We start from the raw sequence: 19624 nt of genomic DNA on the forward strand, positions 1-19624 counted from the left end.
AAAATAATTATCTTGGCACATAAAAAAGGCAATGGCCCTGAACAAAGATTTACTAACGCCCCCAGAAGGATTCCTGTGCTTTGTTACCGTTTTGCACAGGTAAAAATAATGGGCACGAAAGCTTAGTCCAATAAAAGCATATTAGACCACAATGTTGTGCTTTACTTGGCCTTAATCTTTTTGCAGCTATAATTTTAACTTGATTCATTAATAAGCTAAATAATCCAAGGCACACTGATTGCATTTGGTTACAAGGTAGACAGAGAAGAAATAGTAATCTTCAAGTCCAAACGTATTCTGAGATGAGAATTTTTCCAGCACAGTATCTTACACATTGAATATATGATTTTAAAGAGTAAGAGTACCATAATTAAAACTTTTTTAAAATAAAAGGAAAGAAATAATTATGTGGTGTTGATTCTTTGCACGTCCAAAGGAATTAACCTGAAAACATTATCCGCATCACTCGGGCTGAACGTCTTTTGAGCAGTATTTTTACCAAATGGGCCGAGGAGCAGGCAGGAAAGAGCTACTTGCCACTTAACAGAGTAGCTCCATTAAAATAGGACAGCCATCTCCGACACGGGCCTCTACAAGGGAAGCAGCACCCATTATTTCTTGTTTTTTACTTGATAAAGCGAGGCTAAAAGATCAGCTCATTCCAACCTGTTTTGCTTTTTAGGTTGGGGGTTATTTAATTGATGGGGTATGGAATGCACTATATTGTCCCTTGTATGTTTTCCTTAGTAGCACAACTCAGGGAATTCTTGGGAGAAGAGAGGAGAGCTAGTAGGTTTTTCTACATTCCCATCCCCTATGATGAAAGCATTAATCAATTTTGCATATTTGCTTTATTTTCTGACACCATAGCTGGAAAAATGCTTACTGAAGGCTTTCTCGGTTCTTGACAATCCCTTCACAGAGCATCATTTACAGCAAACATTGAAATCCCAACTGGCTTCCCTTGACTTACCGCTCACATCTGAACAACGACCCCTCCCGTCCTCAGATAATGTTACTTCAAGAAATGAAGTTCTTTTTATTTATTCGTCTAAATCAGCAATTCTCAAAGTTTGGGAGGCTGACCGTTGGGAGTGCCCAGGGTCTGCAAGGGTCAAAGCTCAATATATTATTTGCCTTTTTCACTCTCATCCTCTCACAGGTCTACCGGGGAGTTTTCAAGAGGCCACCGAATGTGTGATAGCACAACAGATTGAACGCAAACGTAGATATGAGAATCCAGGTGTCTTTTCTGAAGCCAGGTGTTAAGATAGATTTGCAAAAATATTTCATTTATTATTATTATTTTTATTGGCTGCACTGCGCAGCTTGCGGGATACCACTTCCCTGACCAGGGGTCGAACCCATGCCCCCTGCAGTGGAAACGCAGAGTCCTAACCACCGGACCACCAGGGAAGTCCCTTATTTTTTTATTTTTTATTTGTTAGGCTGCAAAAATATTTCAAATGCCACTCTTCTCACTAGATTTTTTTGGTTTCAAAAATGTAAATTCATTAAAACGTTCGAGCACTGCCAGTCTAGACGACGAACGCTGGACAAATCTCTTACCGGCTCTGAGCCTCGGTCTCCTCCTCCGCCAGTTGGAGGGAATAAAGCCTCACTAAGACTATGAATATTCAGTGTGAAATCACTTTGAAAACTGTAAACGACCATACAAATATGAGTTATGGTCACTGCATTATTAGTGGAAAGAATATTCTGTTGCTTTTTTAAAGAAAGCATTCCAGTGTCGATGCAGCTTTGGGATTCCCCATGCCATTAGTCCCTTACCCCAACACCAGAACTGCCAAACTGAATGTATTCCTCTGAAAAGCACCAAGGAACAGTCCACTGCAAAGCATCATTCCCACCCTCCACCCTGGTGACTTCAGAAAATTGGAGATTTATCCTAAACAGTCCTAACTCCCCTGTAATAATCCACCAGGATCCTAACAACACTGAAAACTAGCTCTTCTATAAAACACTTACTTTTACCCTAAAGCAACCTTTACTTTCATGGGGGGCCCTCTTGCTCTGATATGCTGAGATCTGTAGCATTAGCATGCTTTTTGACAGCCCACTAAAATGTATTCCCCAGATGGTATTAAATAGTTTTTAATGTGTAATGTTTGTTTCCTATGTTTTCTAATCTGGAATCTAAACTGATTTCCAAGTATATCTGAACCTCCTTTGTGCTCTGATTTTATCTCACATGCCCAGATTGAAAACAGAGGGGTGAAGCTCCATGTATAGCTCAAACAAGTTCTCACAGAGATAAAAGTGCTTACTGAATGTTCACAGTAAGACTTGCTTCAAATCTTTTGGCTGTGGAAATGACCTCATGACCTCAGGGATACTGACAAAGGACTGGCCCTACGTGCCTCACCGATTTCATCAATAAAATTGCCTGAAGGGTTTTTATTTATCTTAGTATGTCATTACTAACCATTAGAGGCCTTTCTTCTTCATTGTCATCATAAGAAGAGTAGAAATAGTTACTGGACCATTCCTCAGGCTCAACAGAGATTTCTGCAGGTGATGACATCTCGGTCCAAACTGTAAGAAAAGCATGATTGACTATCTCATCAACTTCAGTAGGAGCTCTGGAATGCTATTTAACTTATTATTATCTGTAATAACTCCCACCAACCCCAACATGAAACCATCCTAAAAGGTAAAAGAAGTGTAGCTATTCTAGGCCCTTTCTGAAATATCAGAAATTCTAAACTAGTACAACCTAGTTGGAGGTTTTATTACAAAAGATATTATTCTTGGACCATTAAAGGGTATGGCCTTGATTATTACACTTCATTTTACTTCTCTCCTCGTGGTGGCCACAGTATAGATGACCTGAGGGAAGCGACCCATAAACGGAGAACTGAAGCTGAGCAAGGTTGTTGTTCCTTGTTTCTCCTCAGCTAGTAGAGAAGTCTTCCAGATTAAGGACCTTCATATTTAAGCATTGAGTATCAGACACCCCGTTAGGCATTTCTTCAGGGAAGTCTATGCTGTTGATCCCAGAGTTGTTGAGGTGACCCTTGCAGGTGCTTCTGAAGCGCCTTCTCTGTTATCACACTATCAGATTGAATTTTCATTGCTTGTTGCATTATCTTTCTACTCTCCTAGCTTCGCGGGGATGGCAGCTGAATGTATCTCAGAGTACTGCACAGTTCCTGGCACACAGGCTGTTATGTTCGTTAAATTAAACAAATTGTTTTAAATCCCTTTAAATGACCCAATTTACAAAATAAAAAGAAATATTCCTGAGCTGTAAATGACTCTTCTCTATTCATTAAACTTACGGTGAGTCAAGCAAGTGTGCATCCCTTGATGCAGGATGTGTTTTATTCACCTCTGTATCCTGCGTAGGAGGGGCTCCCAAACTTGAGAAGGTGCCAGAAAGAATCACATGGAGAACCTGTTACATTACAGCTGGCTGGGTCTCCCTCCCAGAGTTTTTGATTCAGAAGGTCTGGGATGGAGCCAGACCATTTGCCTTCTTAACAAGTTCCCAGCTGATGCAGACGCTACTGGTCCACAGACCACACTTTGACAACCTCTGCTCAGCCGAGTATCTTGCATATACACAGGACAGAAGAGCCTTCTAAAAATGGGTTAACTTTGTTCTCTCCACATATCGTGAATAGATGGATAGATTTCTCAAATTAACAACGGGAGGAAACAATTTGCACAGCCATGAATTCTCCCTTCGGATGAGCATTACACATACCTGTATCTGCTTCTGCCCGAACTGACGCGATGGCCTCACCGACTTCCACCATAGTGCTGGTGTGCTCCAAGTCAGTTTCCTCAGCGTCTATAAAAGCTCCCTGTTGCCTTCTGAAATAGTAAATATGTAAAAACTGGTAAGCTTTTTTTCAGTTTAAGAGTAATAAGAAATTTTAAATGGTATTTCTTCTACTAATACCATGTGTTAAGAACATAGTCTAAGAATCCATTCAAACAGAGCTGATTTTCCCCCTTATTTAAGTCTGTGTGATAATAGCTCATATATACAAAAGCTTAAATCCTGGGATCCAAGCCAGCATGGAAAGAAAAGGCTCCCTTCTGGACCCAAGGCAGTTATATTGTTTAAAATCCCTGTTGCATATTATACTGTATACCCGAAATTTGCCAAGAGGTAAATGCTAAATGTTCTCACCACAGACACGAAAAAGGATAACTATGTGAGGTGATGGATATGTTAATTAGCTTGATTGTGTTGATTATTTCACAGCGTATATGTATGTCAAATCATCAAATTTTACTCTTTTTAAAAAATATCTTTATTGGAGTATAATTTCTTTACAATGGTGTGTTAGTTTCTGCTGTACAGCAAAGTGAATCAGCTATACGTATACATATATCCCCATATCTCCTCCCTCTTGCGTCTCCCTCTCACCCTCCCTATCCCACCCCTCTAGGGGGTCACAAAGCACCGAGCTGATCTCCCTGTGCTCTGTGGCTGCTTCCCACTAGCTCTCTATTTTACATTTGGTAGTGTATATATGTCCGTGCCACTCTCTCACTTCGTCCCAGCTTACCCTTCCCCCTCCCCGTGTCCTCAAGTCCATTCTCTACGTCTGCATCTTTATTCCTGTCCTGCCCCTAGGTTCTTCAGAACCTTTTTTTTTTTTAGGTTCCATATATATGTGTTAGCATATGGTATCAAATTGTACTCTTTAAACGTATATAATTTTAATTGTCAACTATACCTCAATTAAGTTGGAAAAATATAAACCACCAAAAAAACCCTATTGTTCTATGAACTTTTAACTTCAATGAATTAGGCAAAGTGTATATGAATGACAATGAAACCTCAATCTGATTAATACTGTTGAGTTGTATCAGCTACTATAGAGTCAATTGCTCCATGAATTCTAAAGATTTTACTTCCAGAATACATGATAAAACATTGCGTATTGTGAACCGTGGAAAACAAAGACTTCCACCGTGATTTTAAAATGGTTCTCCTGGGGCTTCCTTGGTGGCGCAGTGGTTAAGAATCCGCCTGCCAATGCAGGGGACACAGGTTTGAGCCCTGGTCCGGGAAGATCTCACATGCCGTGGAGCAACTAAGCCTGTGTGCCACAACTACTGAAGCCTGCACGCCTAGAGCCCGTGCTCCGCAGCAAGAGAAGCCACCGCAATGAGAAGCCCGCGCACCGCAACGAAGAGTGGCCCCCGCTCGCCACAACTATAGAAAGCCTGTCCACAGCAACAAAGACCCAATGCAGCCAAAAATAAATAAATAAAAAATAAACTAAAATGGTTCTCCTAAAGCCTCAGATGAATCAACATACTTTGCACCTGATCTTAGCTACCTGTGAAAGATGATGTGTAACAGAGAAAAAGAGTATTTATATTTTTTATTGGAGTATAGTTGATTTACAATGTTGTATTAGTTTCTGCTGTACAGCACAGTGAATCAGTCATACATATACATATATCCACTCTCTTTTATTTTTTATTTTTTATTTTTTCCTTGCGGTACGCGGGCCTCTCACTGCTGTGGCCTCTCCCGTTGCGGAGCACAGGCTTCGGACGCGCAGGCTCGGCGGCCGTGGCCCACGGTCCCAGCTGCTCCGCGGCATGTGGGATCCTCCCGGACCGGGGCACGAACCCGTGTCCCCTGCATCGGCAGGCGGACTCTCAACCACTGCGCCACCAGGGAAGCCCTATCCACTCTTTTTTAGACTCTTTTCCCATATAGGTCATTAGATAGTATTGAGCAGAGCTCCCTGTGCAGTAGGTCCTTATTATCTATTTTATCTATAGTTGTATGTATATGTCAGTCCCAATCCCCCAATTTATCCCTCCCTCACCCCCCGCCCCCCGTAACAGTAAGTTTATCTTCTACATCTGTGACTCTATTTGTTTTGTAAATAAGTTCATTTGTACCGTTGAAAAAGAGTACTTTTAATAAGTCCTTCAATGATCCCTACATCATGCAGATGCTGCGTGGTGAATTTCTGCGCCAAGGCTTTGGAATCAGCGTGGGGATTCTTTCTGCATATATGTAAATGTTGTATGGAAACTCCACCTTTTAGGATTCCTAGAGGCGGAATACAAAGGCCACGTCTCTAAACCAGCAGCAAAGCTATCATTGAGGACAGCTGCCTTCCTCAAAGACTTCGTGGTTGTGTCCAGGCACAGCCCCCGCGCCCCTGGGATCCATACCTCCTCTCTAACTACACAGAGAGGCCAAGTCACCAGCAAGTGGTCTCCATCAAGGGACCACAAAGCTGCAGGCCAGTATTAGCTGCCAGTACTTCATCATTCTTATACCTCTCCTTCTCCAATCAGATTGAAGGTGTCCAGAAATATTTTGAAGAGAAAGCCATGAGTGTAGCCGCTTTTGCTAGCAGCCTACATGCAACTCCCCCCAGGGTATACTGAGAACAAAGCACTTATAATCGTGTTGAAAAATTAGCCCAGACTTTTTTTTTTTTTTTCTGAGGCAAGGAATAGGACTTTATTTGGAAAGCTGGCAGACCGAGAAGATGGCAGACTAATGTCTCAAAATAACCATCTTATCTGGGTCTGGATGCCAGTTTCTTTTATAGAATCAGAGAGGGAAATAAAGTAAAAAGGCATAATAGACAGTGAGAGGCGGGGAGGAAGTAAAGTAAAAAGGGCCATCAGTCTTGCAAAACATCTCCTGGGGGAGGGGATGTGTTAATTTCTTCTTTCTTGCAGCCATCCACAGGTGGACAGGGTCAAGATGTTTCCCTGAACAAAGGCACTTCCTTATATTCTTTTTAACATCAGGGGAACAGTGGGATAACTATTAAGGACTATCAGGCTCCAAGTCCAAGGACAGAACTGAGAAAATGTGTTTATAGAATTTGATGAGTAATTTTTGTCTGATAGTTTAATTACATTGTTTCATGTTATATACGGAAAACAGAAGATTGGAGAGTGGTATTTCTTAAAGTATAATCACTTACTCATTCCGCTGAGAAGAAAGATTCTGTTCTGTTAACTGATTATGTTCTTGTTTTTTAACTGTGAAATAAAACAAAGATTATATAAGCGTTGTTCGGAAGCCACACTTCTTACTTCCTTGAGGACCAGTGACCTTCACATATGCACACACACACACTCCAATCCCATTTGAGTTCACCTTCACAGACTTGAAACAGCCAGAGGGAAGGCCAGTCTGAATTTGGAATATAGAAAAGGATCGAACCATGTAATAGTTTTTATTCAAGAAATTCAAGTTTGTAACTAGCACCACCCCCAGGCCAGCATTACCAAGCACTGATTACTGAGGTCCTAAGCAGAGTTGCCTCATGGGAAGCATTTAGAATTAACACATTCAGATTGCTCTATCACTGCGCCACTGCTTCTCAGGCACTAGAGCTCATCTTCCATTGTAAAATTCATTCTCCGAAATAGTTTAAACAGCCTCCTGCCTCTTGATCTCCTACTAGTGAGTTGAGCAAATCCTTTCATTATAAATAGTAGAAAGTAAATATCAGCCCCATTCCCTGTAAAAATTGTCACAAAATCTGAGTCACTGAGCTGTTCTTGTACTTCTTGTTCTGGAGAATGCATGCTTGAACTTACCTGTCATAAGTTCCTGTTGTTTCAACAAAATACTTCTGATTTCTTTTAACCACATCATCTTCACATCTACATTTGAAGCCTAAAGATTTAAAAAGCAGGGGAGGAGAGGACATGTTTCCTTTTTAAAACGATGCTTTATAATAAAACAAATGTCGCTAAGTATATCAAACACGATTTACATCCTGAACCACCATATTCCAACTCTAACATTTTGATTCTTAAAACTTCTAAGAAGCAAATAAGTAGCCATTGGCTTAGATGAAATAATAGCCAAAACCATTTCGAACTTGGCCTTCAATAATAATGCTCAGAGAAATGTGAAATATAAATCTCACTTATTTTTTCTGTGTAGGAGGGTTCTTTTAAATATATAAATGTTTTTATGTTTAATTTTGGTAAAACAAAACAAGTTCTACTGTTTCTGAAAAGACAATCTATTGTAGGGACTTCCCTGGCGGTCCAGTGGTTAGGACTCGGCGCTTTCACAGCCGAGGGCCGGGGTTCGATCCCTGGTCGGGGAACTAAGATCCTGAAAGCCATGTGGTGCGGCCAAAAAAAAAAAAAAAAGGACACTTTGAAATGACAATATTCTCTTGAAATGTTCTAATTCCTCTCTTCTTCCATGAGACAGGTTGAAGCTTACAGCGCGTCTGGCCAGGACTTTAACCACATTCTTTAGAAAAAACAATCCGATCTGAATCATCACATCGCCCTGTCTCATAATCAGGTCCTCTCTGAATGCTGAGCACAAGAGGAACTCAGAACTGTTATAAATCTATAACTCAAGAAACTTGATGGGGACAGAGGAGCACCGGCCAAGCTCTTGGCTATCCGCTCTTGTTGATAAATCTCCTGGTGTCGTGGTGAAAACTTAAAGCCATAGAAAGCATCACAGACATATCTCAAGTTAAAGAAAACTTCTGCCAAGATATGGAAGCAACCTAAGTGTCCATCGACAGATGAACCGATTTGAAAGATGTGGTACATATATACAATGGAATACTACTCAGCCATAAAAAAGTATGAAATAATGCCATTTGCAGCAACATGGATGGACCTAGAGATTATATGTGGAATCTAAAAAATAAACAAACTAATGAATATAACAAAAAAGAAACAGACTCACAGAGACAGAGAACAAACTAGTGGTTACCAGTGGGGAGAGGGAAGGGGGAAGGGGCAATATGGCAGTAGGGGATTAATAGGTACAAACTATTAGGTATAAAATGAGCTACAAGGATATATTGTACAGCACAGGGAATATAGCCAATATTTTATAATAACTATAAATGGAGTATAACCTTTAAAAATTGTGAATCACTTTATTGTACCCCTGTAAAATATAACATTATACAACAACTATACTTCAATAAAAGAAAAAAAAGGAAGAAGAAAACTTGGTAACTGAGAAAATGTTTAATTGCATCACAAAGAATAATAATCAAATAATATTTAGGTAACCTACAGGAAAGGACTGAGAACTTTTGTAATGTAACCAAAATTATTTTTGTTTGCAAATTCAGACTTTTGTATCTTAAGGCAGGTTATGGTTTCTAGAATAATTCTTTTTTTTTTTTTTTTTTTTTTTTAGAATAATTCTTAAATGACCAACCTGGACAATATAAACTTCTTCCTTCCCAGCATACCAGATTTCAAACTTGCGGTTGTCTCCTTTTACATATTCAGTGATTCCAACTTCATCCATCTACAATATATGAGTCACCATTTTCATGAGCATTTTATTCTGAAAATGAAATTACATTAAATCTACCCCCATCATATTCTAAATGAAACAGAATTTCTCACTTCTGCAAAATATATGTTTTATAATCAAAGAATAGGAAATGATAAATACAATCAGAGACCTGAGTGTTTATATGCTTTCATTAAACTATGCACTTATATAGTACAGACTACATGCTCCATTCCAGTGAGTGAGTAAAACAAATGTTTCAAATCTGAGCATCCAAGTAGTCGAGGTAAGATTGAATTCCATTATAAATTAACTGTACACTATAAAAACAAATTATTGTGTCAAACACAGAAGTAAAACTAATTAAACATTGTGGAAAAGGTCATCTAAAATTAATTTAAATGGTTCTTTTTAATAACTTTATGCCAGATAAGTTAATCTCACAAATTACTACTTATGTCTATAGAAGCCCTACAAGTTATAGACATCCAATTTATGGGTCAGGGGAGAACCAACCAGGTACACAGAAATCCCCTCTATTTCCACCAATCTCTTGGTCTCTCTAGAAAACAACCTGTCATGGGACAGTGATGTCTTCCTGTAGCCAGTGAAAATTAGGTATGCAATATCCCTTCCTTACCATAGTTTTTCTTCTCTTTCATATGATTGTGCAAAGCACAAACTCTTCCATTTTCTTTCAGCCTATGCTGCTAATAGCTTGGTTAATTTCATTTTGAGCAATTTCACTCCCTTGTACACACATTCTCTTTTAGTTTCCTTCTGCCTTCTCTTTCCTTTCAATCCTTTCCTCATTAACTAAAGGAATGTCTCACTCTCTGTTCCATTTACATGCCTCCCAAATGACCCCAATTAGAGCTGATAAGCATTCAGAGTAGTGCTAGTGAGATCCCCATATCAAGGAAAAGAAAAAGGATTATACTTAGAAATGAAAGAGCCTGTGACATCTACCCTGAATGTACTCAGAAGTAACTTTCAGAATGTCCAAAAATATCTTTACATTCCTACTCAACCACTCTAACTAACCTACTTTTGCTCAAACATCAGGTTTTAAGATAAACAATAATCTCATATTCAATCTATATTTAAATTGATTTTGTTTCAATACATGGTTTTGTTTTAACAGCATGATAAGATGGAAAGCCCATGCGCTAGCTATGTGTGCTGGTACAAGTTGCTTAACCTTTCTGAATTTCAGTTTCCTCAACTATAAAGTGGGAAGAGTACCTATTTCATAGAGTTGATATAAGGATTAAATAGCATGCACTGAAGGCTTAGATAACATGATGAGTTTTTAAAAGTATGAGTTTGCTTTCTCAACTTTCCCTTATTTGAATAGCAATGGTTTTGCTCTTTTTCACTGTATACATAGAGCACAGCATTATAGATTAAATGAGCTTTGCTGAGTTACTCTGGAAACCTAACCATGATATCTATCAAACACTGTTCTTAGTTCTAAACAATTCACTACAAATGATCCACTGTAATACAATCCATTTGTAATTCATGGATTGTAGATATTTTCTCAAATAACACAATATAAAGGTTTTATCAAAAGGTTTCTTTCTACTTATTAAATATTTACTATCCCATGAAAACTTACCTTTAGAACCTAGAGGCAGAGTTAAAGCTCTAACTCTATGAATATAGTTATATGATATATTATATAATAAATAATATATATAAAAGAACGAGGCTGATTCTACAGTTATGCCCTAACTGTGGTCTCTGCCTCATCCTTCACATTTTCACTGATGATTTCTGGTAGCTATGAATATATTTTCTTTATTTTAAAGCATTTTATCTGAAGACATCTTGCTGTATCAAGTGCTCAGGGCCCCAACTTTTAACCTAATTTTCTGTCTTCAGACAGAAAGGGTAGTGTGAAGATGTCAACTACCTTGTTAAAAGTCACCCAGTGGGTCAGAACTCTGGGATTATAACCAATAACTACCTATCTTAAGACTTTTATTAGGGAGATCAGCTCGGTGCTTTGCGATGACCTAGAGAGGTGGGATAGGGAGGGTGGGAGGGAGGCTCAAGAGGGAGGGGATATGGGGACAGATGGATGTATATGGCTGATTCACTTTGTTGTACAACAGAAACTAACACAGTATTGTGAAGCAATTATACTCCAATAAAGATCTCTTAAAAAAAAAACTACTTGAATATTGGGAGGGAAAGCACTTGATATATTAAATGAAAAGTCCATGTTATAAAACTGAAAAGAAAAAAGACGTTTATTTCTGTATCTTGGATATATAATAGTTACTTCTTGGGTCAGTATTATGAAAAAGTTGATCTTGGACTTCCCTGGCGGTCCAGTGGGTAAGACTCTGCACTTCCAATGCAGGGGGCACGGGTTTGATCCCTGGTCAGGGAACTAGGATCCCACATGCCATGTGGTATAACCAAAAACAAAAAAATTGATCTTGATTCACAATAACAATAACAACAAAAAAATGTAGCTAGGCTGAACTGCCGTGAAGCAGTTAGAAACAAGATATTGGGTATAAAACAGCAACATAACTATCTTGAAAATAGTTTCTGGGATCAAAAAAAGAAAGAAAATGAGAATTATAACAGAATACTATTTATATAAATTAAAACTAAATGGGGGGCTTCCCTGGTGGCGCAGTGGTTAAGAATCCGCCTGCCAATGCAGGGGACATGGGTTCGAGCCCTGGTCCGGGAAGATCCCACATGCCGCAGAGCAACTAAGCCCATGTGCCACAACTACTGAGCCTGCGTTCTAGAGCCCGCGAGCCACAACTACTGAAGCCCACATGCCACAACTACTGAAGCCCGTGTGGCTAGAGCCCGTGCTCCACAACAAGAGAAGCCACCGCAATGAGAAGCCCGTGCACCGCAACGAAGAGCAGCCCCTGCTCGCCGCAACTAGAGAAAGCCCGTGTGTAGCAACGAAGACCCAATGCAGCCAAAAATAAATAAATAAAATAAAATTAATTAATTAATTAATTTTTAAAAAGCTAAATGGGCACAGAACATTAGTATATACTTAAAAAGAACACACAAACTGAAGGATGTACATCAAATAATACAGGGGTAGAGAGGAGTGTAAGTGTGGGGAATGATAAAAAGGAATGAATGAAGGAATGAAAGAATAAACAAGCAAGAACAAGGCCTGCCAGCACGGTGCAGTGGTTACAATCATGGAGACCGAAGCCATCTGCCCGGGTTTGAATCTGTGCTGCACCACTTACTAGCCATGCTCTTGGATGAATTATTCACCTCTCTGGAACTTGGCTTTCTCATCCTCAAAATGGGGTTAATAATACTTCCTGCTTCATGGGCTTCCCTGGTGGCGCAGTGGTTGAGAGTCCGCCTGCCGATGCAGGGGACACGGGTTCGTGCCCCGGTCCGGGAAGATCCCACGTGCCGCGGAGCGGCTGGGCCCGTGAGCCGTGGCCGCTGAGCCTGCGCGTCCGGAGCCTGTGCTCCGCAATGGGAGAGGCCACAACAGTGAGAGGCCCGCGTACCGAAAAAAAAAAAAAAAAAGTTCCTACTGCATATAAAGTTGCTATGTGGATTAAATGAATTAACACTGGTATTCGTAAACAGAACAGCTCCTAGCAAACAGTGAGTACCACATGTATGTTTGTTAAACTTAAAAACATAGATGATAATAATAAACACATGAACTGAGGAATCTGTAGAACTCAAATCTCTCCATTTGACTAACTGTGACTTTAGGGCCTTTCCTTTGCACAGGAGCAGCCGACTTAAAATATAGCACACAATCACCGTACAGCTGTGGGGCTACGAGATTCCAGCTTGATACGATGAAGTCACGGCAACAGTCCCTTGAAAGTGCATCTGCATTGATCCTCTCTACCAAGGGGAAGATTCTGAAACCAGGAACCCAAACTGTTAGGTAACACACTGACTAGTCCTACTAGTAATTATTTAATCTTGGAATCTCATATAAGCAAGAGGAAGAAAGCATAGTGAGGCTTATAAGAGATAGCCTAATTGCCATCTTTCTCTGTCAGCGACATCACCGTTTTCCTAGTAATCCTGGTCTAAATCCTTGCAGGCATCACTGACTAATCTCTTTTATTAAGGACACTAGGCATTATTGGGGAATCAAAGAAAAATAAGGCTGATTTTTTTCCTTCAAATGTCAGGTATTATTTACTTTCAGTATCTAGTAAGTCAATAAGCCTGCCTGTTTACCTGCCATGGAAGTGTTTCTTGCATCTATCCCACCCTCTGTTTCCACGGTAGCCACTGTACTTCGAAATCTCACAAATTGGTTACCTCATACCAGTCTGTCCTTACTGTGATGTACTTTAGAAACACTGTTGGTGTGCCCATCATTGTGACAAATTAAAGGTAAAAAAAGAAAAATAGATACAAGCCAGAAATAGTATATTAGGTAGTAACTAGGTCACACCTAAATGCCCATTGACAGACGAATGGATAAAGAACATGTGGTACATATATATATATACAATGGAATATTACTCAACCATAAAAAGGAACGAAATTGGGTCATTTGTTGAGACGTGGATGGATCTAGAGACTGCCATACAAAGTGAAGTAAGTCAGAAAGAGAAAAAACAAATATCGTACATTAACGCATATATGTGGAACCTAGAAAAATGGTACAGATGAACCGGTTTGCAGGGCAGAAATTGAGACACAGATGTAGAGAACAAACGTATGGGGACCAAGGGGGGAAAGTGGCGGGGGCAGGGGGGTGGTGTGATGAATTGGGAGATTGGGATTGACAATGTATACACTAATATGTATAAAATGGATAACTAATAAGAACGTGCTGTATAAAAAAATAAATTAAATTTAAAAAATTTTTTTAAAAAGTGAATCAAATGGATTTGGGTCCAACACGACTATGAAGATAAAGTACCCTCCTCTGGAATAAATATACAGACAGCAAGAGATATGAACCCTGTCTGAGGTCAATCACAAATTCTTGCTTCTCGACAGATGTTTATTAGAGACATAAAAGACGCTTGGAGATTTTGGGGGCTTAGAGGTGGGCGAATATCAAAGGAGCAACTGGGAGACTTCCCTGGTGGCGCAGTGGTCAAGAATCTGCATGCCAATGTGGGGGACACGGGTTCGCGTCCTGGTCCCAGAAGATCCCACATGCCGTGGAGCAACTAAGCCCGTGCGCCACAACTACTAAGCCTGCGCTCTAGAGCCCGCGAGCCACAACTACTGAGCCCACATGCCACAACTACTGAAGCCCACACGCCTAAAGCCCGTGCTCCGCAACAAGAGAAGCCACCGCAATGAGAAGCCCGTGCACCGCAACGAAGAGTAGCCCCCGCTCGCCGCAACTAGAGAAAGCCTGCGCACAGCAATGAAGACCCAACGCAGCCAAAAATTAATTAATTAATTAATTTTTTAAAAGGAGCGACTGGGCATTTGTTATGAAAACAGTGAGGGTTTTGAACAGCCACTGCTGTGGGTTCAGAAGTGAAGCAGGGAAAGTAGACAGTAGGAAGAAGTCAGAGACCTAACCCTGGGCAGGAGCCCCATTAGGAACAGCATGGGGTCGCTGGCCTCTGGGAAGAATCAAAAGCAGGGCCTGCTTCTCGGGTGGCCTCCTGACACAAAGCCCTCGGGCCTGGCTCAGGACACATGGCACGTCCTCTCCATTACCACTGCTGGACATCGCATCAATTCTCAACATGCTAACAACCAAGAAACAGTGGTTGGGGAGTCAAGGGTCCTAATTTTCTCCATTTTCCAAATTTTCTTCAACAAATGCCATACCGCTTTTACAATGTAGAACTTGAAAGATAAAATTAATTAGGTGTGAAAAAAATCAAATTTGCCAAAATTACAGACTCATGTGGATTGGAGGTTCCTCTTGTCAAATGTCAAAACCAGCTGGGAGTGTCACTGGATTGCCAGTAACTTCCTCAAACAATACTGCTCTCATTTTAATACCAAACTAACATTAGGACACAATGGCAGTTTGGGTTATGGGAGAGAAGAAAGTAATTTCTAAGGATCGGACAGGACAGGTGTGGGCAGTATTCAGCTGTAGGTGGCTTTGGACACCCAGGAAGGGAGGGGATGGAGGAGGGATACAATGGGAATGTGCTAACCATAAAAGTGATCCATTTTTAAATCACACGGAAAAAAAGGAAGAAACTCTTTCCTCCATGACTCTCCCGTATGAGAAAAGCTCCTTGCTATCAAGACCAAGAGCCCCACCTGGTGCCATTGGTAAGAGAGTGCTAATGGGGGAGCCTGGGTCACTGCCCACAATTTCAAACTGTGCCGTGCAGGAGTCTAGGGCACCCCCTCGGGGACTGCCTGGGACTGAAGTGAGAGAGGAAAGGAAGGAGGCCACGGTCTGCCCTCCGTGGCTCTCATTTCAGGCAGAAAAGTTCTGCTTCACCTGACTTCCCTCTAAGATTTCTACTTAAGGTTCCATGGGTGGGAGTGTGCGAAATGGGTGGTGAAGGGGGAGTCAAAGGGTACAAACTTCCAGTTATAAAATAAATAAGTCCTAGGGATGTAATGCACAGCATGGTGACTATGGGTACCACGGTTAATAATACTATGTGTGGTGATGGATGTTACTTGTGGTGATCATTTCACAACATATACAAATATTGAATCATTACACTGTACACCTGAAACTAATGTAATGTTATATGTCAGTTATACCTCAATTTAAAAAAAAAAAGGGAAAGAGGATTTTTGTTTTTTGTTTTTTTTGGCCGTGGCGCGAGCAGCTTATGGGATCTTAGTTCCACAACCAGGGGTCGAACCTGGCCCCTTAGCAATGAGAGTGCAGAGTCCTAACCACTGGACCACCAAGGAATTCCTGAAAAGAGGAATTTTATTTTATTTTATTATTTATTTATTATTTTTTTTTTAAAGAGGAATTTTAGATGCTGAAAACAAAACCATCAAAGTCACCATTATCTGCTCATTTTAACACATGAAGATAATAGGGACTAAATATGACACATCACTACGGTATTTATATGTCAGTTATACCTCAATTTAAAAAAAAGATTTTCTTTTAAAAAAAGATGTGCAACTAAAGTATAAGAGTATATATACTTCTTCAGCCCAGTCATCTGAGCTGAAAAAGTATACAAACTGGAATACAGTATATGTATATATGAAAGACTATTACGTTACACAATTCAAAGAGTCTTACTTTCAAACAGTGCTTAAAACTGTATGACGGGTATCGATCAGAGCCTTCTCTGCTTTCAACACGCCTTTTACAAAAAACAATGGCTTTTTCGTACAAGAAAAGGTGCCGCTGCATTGGCTTGAATCTAGCAAAATCCTTCATCTTTGTAGCACCTTTCTTGTGTCCAATCCAAACGCTGAATGCACCCTGCGTTATCATCTTGCCCAGCTCATTTAAGTTTCCCTGGAATGGAAAACCCAAACTCATTAGTACAAGGCAGAGCAACATTCACATCTCTGACATCAATATTACAGTGTTTAGATTGAGTGACTAAAACCCTGAAGCGTAATTTATAGTTTTTAAAGTTTCATCCATCATAACTTTTCACAGGAAAACATGCCATGTGTCACCCAGTTACAAAATGACTCTGGGACCAGGAGATAGAAGAAGCCTCCTTTTCCCTGGCTTCATGTTTCCATTACTTCCTCAATCCTAATTGGTAAATGACCTCTCCCAGTCCAAGTTTTCCCACGGGGGGCAGTTACTCTAAAGATTTGATCTCTTTCTTCCATCTCTATCCTGGACTGAGGCAAAGAGCAACTCTGGGACCATATGCCTCCTTAGAATAGACCCAAACATTCCAGTAAGCGGGATCTCCCAAGGTCTGCACTTGGGGGTAGGCCTTGTGAGGGACAAGGGGAATGTCGTAAATCCATTTGGCTGCTGATCTGAAGCCAATTTTCCACTTAGCATCATAAGTAATAATGCTGACATTCGGATCCTTCATTTGTCTGCCTCTTACATCTTATTTCTCAGTTGATTCCAGGAGAGGAAGAAAGAGATGTTAACATGCTTACCCTGTAAAACTGCAACAATCATTATGATTTACTTACGATATAGCCATTTATTGCAATCTGATGCATTGAGTCATTAACTGACTTCAGTAAATCCAGTATCATGTCAAGTGCCTCCTTTAATTGTACAGATCCTTTGCAGTCTTTGCTATATTTTAATAGCTCCTGTAATTAGAAGTCAAGAATTAAACTTAATATTAGGCAGATATTAATAACTGGAGAAAATGAATACATTTTTGGCTAACACGCTTTCAAGGAAGAATCCAAAGATAATGGCAGTTTTTCGAGTAATTTCTTTCATATGCTATTTGTCACATTAATACTGTATTTAATAACAATGTCAAAACTGGGGAAGAAATGGAATAGTGACTAAACAGTAGAAAGCAAAGGGCATTCAATGCTTCTGGAACTGGAGAACAATAGGTATTAGGACAGGCTAGAGATCCGTTTTTAAAGCAATTACACATTTTTTGGTCCTCCACTTACAGCAATTCATTTTATTCATTATGCATATACCATAGAACATTGTAAAAAGGCATTTTAAAACAAGCTATGTTGTATTTATATTTAACGTGACATTTTTGGAATCCTTTCACATTACTCAGAGGTGTGCCATCTTCATTTTTCATTGAGAAGGCCCATAGGAAATAACAGTCTCAAAACCATAGGAAATAACAGTCTCAAAACTATATTTGTTTAGTTCTGCTTAACAACAGTAAAAGTTCTGCAGTCAGGGTTATATATCAGTGTAACTTGTACGGACAATTAAATAGCTAGAAGCATTGATTCAACTGCTAAATCCAGCTGTCCCAGTCAGGAAGCCTACCAATTTCTAGTGCTCACTAGTCAGCTGCTTCAGTTTTAATGGCTCTGCCACATTTGACCCAAAGAAGTAAGTAAAGAAAGAAACAAATGTTTCATGCAATTACCTTCAACAGTAACTGATATTTAGTAATCCGTTGCACTGGTTTCAGTAAATAGGAATCTAGACCAAGTCTGTGCTTTAATTTTCTTTGACATTCCTGTCATTAAAATACAATTATCAATAAATTTAAATTGACATTTACCTATGAAAACGTCAAATGTTCATTGATTAGACCCAATGCACGCATGTTTCTTACATCTCAAGGAAAATTTACCAGAAAAATTGCTGCTATATATGGTATGGAAATTGTAAGACGCAGTATGTTTAAAAAACTACAGTAAACTTTATTTCGAGGATCGGAGAGGTAGAAAATCCCCAAATTTCAAAGACTAAAAGGTTTTTATGTATAAATTCACAATGATGTGGAATGCTTAAAAAGTAAGAAAGCAATGAATGACCATAGGTTAACATGACCAAAAAGTTCTTCAAAGTATCCAAGAAAATTAACAAAAGGCTCAGCTCTGCAGGCCAAGACCCAGAAAAGAAATAGGTTGTACTGAATATAAATCAGACTGGGTATGAGAAGAGTTTTTTAAATGTCACAAGAAAAATACAGCCCTATCAACTGGTGCTACATTTCATCTGATTATTGGCTTGCTGCCACTATAAATATAAGAGCCGTGACTTTGGGTCCTGGGAACATTGTAGGGTCCATAATTAGGGCAAGATGGAGCTGTTTAGGATGAAATCTGCGTATAGGAAGTGCAGATCACAAAGGGAATGGGAGAGGAGATATCTATGGAAGATCCAGGACCCTCCTCTGTATGTGATAAAATCCAATACATAATCTAATTCGATTATCAACTTTTATGGTTAAAAATGGTGGACTGATAACATGTATTTAGCTCTCCACTCATGAAACCCAATTAAAGTGATGGAAAAGTTATTTTTACAACGAAAAACCCAAAGTTACAAAGATGAAAGAGGGAAAAACATGACAAAATTTGGAAACTGGAAGAGGGAAAAGCCAAGGAACAACTCAATTTATGTTAAAGAACACACTTCCCCTCCTCCACAAAGACTCCAGAATCAGGTACCTCTGGAAGTTGGAGATGAAGGTGGGGTTTGAAAAAAGATGGCTGTTTAAGAAGTAATTTTAAAAGTTTGTTTAAGAAGTAATTAGATACTAACCAGTGTTGGGAGAGGTGTGGAGCAATCAGGCCCCTCATACACCGTCGGTAGGAATGTAAAAAGGTGCAGCAACTTTGGAAAACAACCCAACAGTTCTTCAAAAAGTTAACAGAATTACCATATGACCTAGCAATTTCACACCCAGGTCTATGGCAAAGAGAAATGAAAATAACGTCCACACAAAAACTTGTACACAAGGGGCTTCCCCGGTGGCGCAGTGGTTGAGAGTCCGCCTGCCGATGCAGGGGACGCGGGTTCGTGCCCCGGTCCGGGAGGAT

The 19624-nt window shown here is 39.9% G+C and overlaps 1 protein-coding gene across 2 annotated transcripts in view; it reads right to left on the minus strand.

Moving 5' to 3' along the window:
* Positions 1 to 557: 557 nt before the first annotated feature.
* The window catches only part of MCF2 (MCF.2 cell line derived transforming sequence), a 75139-nt gene continuing 56072 nt past the window's right edge, over positions 558 to 19624 (minus strand). For both annotated transcript variants that reach the window (XM_007100312.2, XM_007100311.2), the window contains 9 exons: positions 18220 to 18312; positions 17330 to 17455; positions 16458 to 16679; positions 9185 to 9277; positions 7573 to 7651; positions 6951 to 7008; positions 3731 to 3840; positions 2447 to 2556; positions 558 to 590 (listed from right to left, as the gene is read on the minus strand). In XM_007100312.2, coding sequence (XP_007100374.2) covers positions 558 to 590; positions 2447 to 2556; positions 3731 to 3840; positions 6951 to 7008; positions 7573 to 7651; positions 9185 to 9277; positions 16458 to 16679; positions 17330 to 17455; positions 18220 to 18312 — 924 coding nt within the window. The remainder of the gene's footprint in view (positions 591 to 2446; positions 2557 to 3730; positions 3841 to 6950; positions 7009 to 7572; positions 7652 to 9184; positions 9278 to 16457; positions 16680 to 17329; positions 17456 to 18219; positions 18313 to 19624) is intronic.

This window comes from Physeter macrocephalus, chromosome 21 (assembly GCF_002837175.3).
Source record: "Physeter macrocephalus isolate SW-GA chromosome 21, ASM283717v5, whole genome shotgun sequence".
In the NCBI taxonomy this organism is placed as follows: Eukaryota; Metazoa; Chordata; class Mammalia; order Artiodactyla; family Physeteridae; genus Physeter; species Physeter macrocephalus.